General features: G+C 40.5%; 1 protein-coding gene across 1 annotated transcript; it reads left to right on the top strand.

Annotated features, from left to right (window-relative positions):
• The first annotated feature begins 940 nt into the window (after positions 1 to 940).
• LOC145999217 (protein GVQW3-like) lies at positions 941 to 1,516 on the top strand. Its single transcript, XM_083136151.1, has one exon. It carries the CDS (start codon positions 941 to 943, stop codon positions 1,514 to 1,516), a length of 576 nt encoding a protein of 191 aa, XP_082992277.1.
• Positions 1,517 to 6,835: the final 5,319 nt, after the last annotated feature.

Genomic DNA, 6,835 nt, shown 5'->3' with positions numbered 1-6,835 from the left:
CAAAAACTTCAGAAAAACATCTACTTCTTTTGCATTACCCAGTTTCCCTCTAATAAATTCATTTGGTTGTAACTCAAATAAAGAGTGTTCACCCGCGTCCAGGAGATCACAGTATTCTGAAACCTTTTTGAAACCAAGATAATTCTTCCCTGATGTTATCATCTTAAGGTCTTCATGATTTGTGTCAAAGTCAAGCACTGCTGGGGTGTATATGACGTATCTCTCCACATCTGCCTCTCTGGAACATTTGCTTTGTCTAATCTCTAGAAAGGACTGGAAATACTTTCTCAGGTAGAAATCTCCCTTCTGGTCGAAAAGCAGATCCTTGAAAGTAATTTTTGTTCCTACTTCCTTGTGTTTGGCTTGGACGCACCACCGTATGCTTTGCTTCTTTTCATAAACTTTGAAGACGATGTCATCAAACTTCCCTGCAGATTTATCTTCAACGGAAAGATTATAGCGAAGGTTCTCTCTCTTCAATGCTGAGGCCACAAACAATGCTGATATCTTCACTTGATATTCTCCCCCCTTCTGAGCTCTGCAAAGTGCAGGATCCTTCTTGAAACCTTCATTCCTCTCTCTCAGCCATGCTTCTTCTTCAATCATGTTTTCTGTAATTGCTTTCTGTCTTCAAGGGAATCTAATGTGTAAAGATGGCATTTTCACGAAATTCCGCATATCTTGTTTCTTCAGTCCTTTACCTTAAACAATAATAATAATGTGTTTAATAATAACAAGTTAGTATTTGCAAGAAATACAGTAATATGACATTATACGAGGGCTATTTTTTTTTTATCAAGATCCGATCGGTCGCGAAATAAAAACCACATTGAAAATCCGATGAAGCTGTGCGCGGATGTGTTGCGCAGTGTCTCTAGTATGCCCGTTGATCGCGTCACGTCGCACGTGTCAGTTCAGAGCGCGCAGTGAGCACGGAAACATGCCTAGAACATTAGAGTCGCACGCCAAGTGTGAAGTGTGTGCAGTCATTCGATTTCTTCATGCTGAGGGGTGCAATGCATCCGAAATTCATCGACAAATGAGTGCAGTGTACGGTGAAACTTTCATGAGTGACAGCAAAGTGCGGCAATGGTGCAGAAACTTTGAAGCAGGACGTGCAGACGTTCATGATGCAGGCGGTCAGGGAAGGAAGCAAGTGTCAACTGATGATCTTGTTCAGCGAGTGGATCAGGCGATTCGAGAAAATCGTCGGTTCACAATTTCTGTGTTGAGTGAGTCGTTTCCCGAAATTTCAAGGTCAGCTCTCTATATCATCGTGAGTGAGAGACTTCAGTACCGCAAACTCTGTGCGAGATGGATTCCCAAGATGCTGTCCGACCAGCACAGAAGACAGCTATTGGGCGCCGCCTTAACGTTTCTTCAGCGCTACCACGTTGAGGGAGTGGATTTTTGGAACAAAATTGTCACAGGGGACGAGACATGGGTCCATTTAGAAAATGAAGAAACAAAAGAGCAATCCAAACAAACAGTAGATGCATTCCCATTCCCCGAGTAAAGCAAAGAAGTGCAAGCGAACCTTCTCCATCAGAAAGTGTATGGCTACTGTGTTCTGGGACAGAAAAGGAGTGTTGATGGTTGAATTCGTGGAACGTGGCACGACCATCACTGCAGCCTCATACAGCGTGACGCTTCAACGTTTACGAAGGGCAATTCAGAACAAGCGAAGAGGAATGTTGTCATCAGGCGTTGTCCTTCTTCATGACAATGCTCGGTCGCACACTGCAGCTGCAACACAGACGCTCTTGCAGCAATTTCGATGGGAGGTGTTTGATCACCCACCTTACAGCCCGGACTTGGCTCCCTCAGATTTTCATCTCTTTACGCAAATGAAACGCTGGCTAGGAGGACGGCATTTTGGCACAGACAACGAGCTACAGACCAGAGTAGAGAATTGTCTGAAAGCACAAGCGACTGCCTTCTATGACGAGGGTATTGGAAAGTTGGTACCACGCTACGACAAATGTCTAAATCTGGGTGGCGACTATGTAGAGAAGTAGCTGGGAGGTGTAGCTAAATGTTGCAAATAAAAACATTTTTTATTTCACTGTGGTTTTTATTTCGCGACCGATCGGACCTTGAAAAAAAATAGCCCTTGTAATAATAAACGATTTATACAATAATTAACAGTCTCTAGCAGCAGTCTCAAGCAGCAAAATTCTATGATGGACTGTTTAAAATAGCACCTAACGAAACACAGGATCCTATGTAAGGCACGGACATTTCAATGCCTGGTGCTTAATATTTCCTCAATTCACCATTCATCTTCTTCTCCATAATTAACGTATATTTTGTAAACGTTACGCAAAATAACCAAAATACATCCAAAGCAAATAAATGGTAGTATGCAAAATAACTTAAAACAAATAGAAACAGGCACTGAGAATAATATATAAATCCAAAGAACTCCCTTACTTAAAAAGAAGCACCATTAACCAAAACAAGGTTCCAATACTTTAGAGTGTGAATGGTGTATATATTATTAATTGTTCTTCTTTGCACAGTTTGGTACATATTATGGAATTTCAGTGCAGCTGCATTACCTCTAAATAAAAACCTACTTCACAGATAATGTTCACGCATTATCTTATATTGTTAATTAAATTTTACATTATTATTCATTCTTAAACACTACAAAACACACACACACACACACACACACACACACACATATATATATATATATATAGGGTGTCTCAAAAGTAATAGCGCAAACAGACACAGGTGAAAGTACACGATAATGGAAGCAAAATAGTCTCAGTAAACATGGGTCTGCAAACGAGCCGTTTTCGAGATAATCGGGAATGTGTTATTACAAGCCACCACTGACTTCATTGTTTGTAAACGTATCCTAGTTGGTAAATTACCAATAATACAGTATGAAAAATCAAGAGATCTCATTGCTTTTATTGAGCATTCTACTTACTTTAACAAGGAATACAGCACTACTTTACTAATACGTATGTTGTACGTTATAATTACTGTACACTCGTATCTGTTAAAGGAGGTGTTCAAAGTGTCGTCCTTCCATCTGGATGCAATACTATACGCGATTCCGCATTGAGATTCGAATTCTTTCGAACACCCCAGGATCATTTCGGAATTGTTCACAAGGATGTACAATTGTCAGTTCCAGTTCTTCAATCGCATCAACGGGAGTGTTGTACACTACGGTTTTGTAGTGAGCCTAGACACAAAAATCCAAAGGATTTAGAACCGGTGACCTTGCAGGCCACCACCGTACAGGCCCGCCTCAACCTATCCATCTTTGATGATATCTGCGTGTTAGATGTCGTCTCGCAGCAGCAGCAAAATATGCCTGTTGTAAGTATCCACTGACAAAACGTCACTCTAGGAACACAATCCGTATCACTGAGACACTGAACTCGTTGGAGGTGGTAGGGGTAGAGTGAATTGCGATGAAAATTCTCCATACACTACTTACTGGCACTTCTGCGGCATTTCTTCTCGTCGAGGTTCCTGGAGTGTTCTACTGCTTTCAACACCATATCCTCAACTTCAGGCGTAATGGTTGCAGGACTACCTGCTCTCCTACCATGTTCGAAGCTCCTATGTTCTTTGAGGCGCTGATGTACCCTAGTAAATGTGCGACTCTCGGGGTGCATTCGAGCATGGTATTTTTCTTGGAAAAAATCGTGAAGCCTCCCGTGCATTGCCGTTAGCCAAACCATACCCAAAATGCATATCCGCATACTCTTCGTTGCTGTAAGGTTCCATTTTCACTACGCAGTCCAGCACAACTGGCGTGACTCCCACAGTACGATTAGACTGTGTACTTATTGCATCCATACAACGTCACCTATCGAAAATGTTCTGTTTGATTGCAACACCACCTCTCGGAAATGTTGTTTTTGATTACAACGCCACCTCTCGGAAATGTTCTGATTGATTACAACGCCACCTCTCGGAAATGTTCTGTTTGATTACAACGCCACCTCTCGGAAATGTTTTCCTTTGTAAACAGAGAGCAAACCTTGGACCGCGCAAGGAGTAAGGCACTCGGTGTTTACAAAATGCATTCAATGACGGATTGTAACCACACATTCGCACACATTATTAGCATTTTACCAACTAGGACGACGTTTACAAACAATGAAGTCAGTGGCGGATTGTAATCACACATTCAAGATTATATCGAAAACGGCTCTATTATTGCTTCTATTATCGTGTACTTTCGCATGTGTCAGTTTGCGCTTTTACTTATGAGACACCCTGTGTGTGTGTGTGTGTGTGTGTGTGTGTGTGTGTGTGTGTGTGTGTGTGTGTGTGTATGTGTATGTGTATTTGTTTGCTTTAAAGCAACAAACACACTGCGCATTAGAGAAATACAATATAAAGAAGAATGCAGCAGAAAAATAAACGTCACACGTAATTTGCAATACCATTTCACACAATCCAGCACAAAAACACTCGCATTCAAATTATTTCCTTTTTGGACATTATTTTCTGTATATACAGATATGTGCAATTTTCAACCTGACCGTGTTAGCTTTTCATGAAATATGGGGAGTTAAATCTACCCATAGGACTTAGTAACTGCGAAAATTGTGAGTCACGTGCCTCTTGTAATTGCCAAATTATATTATGTCAAAATTTGCAGAAATTGCGTTGCTGAGCCCGTTCAACTACCCTAAATATACAGTAACTCCGCCACGATTTGGCCTCGGGAGCTCAAATAAAGCTTATTCTAAAGGGAATTGAACAAACTTTGCAATGATGTAACAGGCTTACCTTTGGATAAAAATAAAATATTGTCACGTGACCGTGACACTTGAACTTGAGAATCTCAAAACATATCATAGCCAAAAATCATAACAATAATATTCAGCCTTCATGCCATGCTCTAAAACATCTAAAAAAATCAAACTGGGACTGTAATTTGATCAGAAGACACAAAATTATATGTATTAATTACAATGTACTAGGGTGAGTCAAAGTCCATTAACACTCATACGCTATCCTGGCTATAATTGGTCATGATAGAAACAGAGTAGTACCAGGAGTAAACATTGTTGTGTGTGTCAAGCGGATGTCCGGCATATTGTTGGCCACCATAAAAATTGTGAATGGAAAGGGAGTAATGTGACACATCAAATCGGGCTAGAATTTTACTTGAAATAAAGTGTCGAAGGATTTTCCAATGTAGCAGGTTCAACATCATCGCAAGCAGCAACTTTGTGTTCTCGAAGATGGTTAATATCACGGACTTTTAGAACATATACCATTCATTGCCTTGAAATGTTTCTGAAGGTAAAAGTCCTAAGGTGTTAGATCTGGGGAAGGTATTCATTCACTCATTCATTCATTGTATTCTGCCTAATTGGCAGGTTCTTCACTGCAATCTCCAGCTTTCCCTATTCTCTGCCTTACGCTTCGTAATAGCATACGACCCAGTTAATTTAATATCATCCATAAGCTGATATCTCTTTCTTCCACAGACTTTTCCTCCTTCAACCATTCCCTCCAAGGCATATCTTAGCAGGCAGTTCCTTCTTAGACAGTGTCCTAACCAGTTTCTTTTCCTCTTCTTGATGGTCTCCAGTATAGATCTTTTTTCACCAACTCTTTTAGTACGGCTTCGTTTCTTACCTTGTCCGTCCATTTTACACGCTCCATTTTTCGCCATGTCCACATTTCAAAAGCTTGGAGTCGTTTCTCTTCATTTCTTCTCAACGTCCAGGTTTCTGCACCATATAGTGCTACACTCCACACAAAACATTTTACTAATCTCTTCCTTAGACCTATGTCCATGGGTCCAGGAAAAACATTTTTTCTTCTATTTAAAGCTTCTTTTGCTATTGCGATTCCCATTTTCACTTCTTGTTTGCAGCTCATGTCACTGCTTTGAAGTCCGAGGTACTTGAAGCTATCCATTTGCTGGATTCTTTCATATTTATATTCATCCCATACTGCTCACAGCTGCTGTTTAACTCTTCTAACATACTATTTATGGTTATTTCATCCTCAGCAAATAATGCCATGTCATCAGCAAATCTTATGCAGTTTATTATTCTTCCTCCCAATTTGACACCTCCTGTGCCCTGGAAAGTAGGTGATAGGCAGCATCCTTGTCGTACTCCTCTTCCAATTTCACAGCCTTCTGTCATTTCGTCTACTGTTCTCACTTTAACTCGTTGATTCATGTATAAGTTGCTTAGAAGTCTTCTCTCTTTCCAATCTACACCAATTTTCTTCAGAATTTCTGAAAGTTTAACCCAATTCGTTCTATCAAAGGTTTTCTCCAGGTCTACAAATACTACAAACACCTCCTTTCCTTTCCCCAATGGTCCTCAGTAAACCAATTGCATCCCTTCTACATCTTCCTTTCCTGAAACCAAACTGTTCTTCCACTGACCTTCGAGTATAGGCGTCTGTTCAGAATTCTTAGAAGAAATTTTGCCGAGTGAGATATCAAGCTGATTGTCCTGTACTCAGACCATTTTCTGGCATTGCTTTTCTTCTGCAGAGGTACCAAAACAGTCTCCGTGAAATATTGTGGCCAATTCCCTTTCTCATAGATTTCATTGCATAAGTGCAGTATTTCTCTTTTTCCATGTCCCAGCCATTTGATAAGTTCAACAGGAATTTCATCAGTGCCCGTTGCTTTCCCATTCCTCATTTCTTTGAGTGCTTGCTCACATTCTTCATTCAGGATATAGTATCCTTTCTCATCATCAGACACTTCTTTTTCATTTTCTACATTCAGACTATCTGGGCAATTCTCTTTCTGGTAGAGCTCTTCAAAGTACTTTCCCCACACATTTGATATTCCTTTTTTGTCTGTGATTTCACATCC

The sequence above is a fragment of the Lepisma saccharinum genome, chromosome 15, assembly GCF_977018435.1.
Source record: "Lepisma saccharinum chromosome 15, izLepSacc3.1, whole genome shotgun sequence".
Taxonomy (NCBI): Eukaryota; Metazoa; Arthropoda; class Insecta; order Zygentoma; family Lepismatidae; genus Lepisma; species Lepisma saccharinum.
The sequence above is the reverse complement of the archived record's forward strand: the minus strand, read 5'-3'. Positions and strand labels throughout refer to the sequence as shown.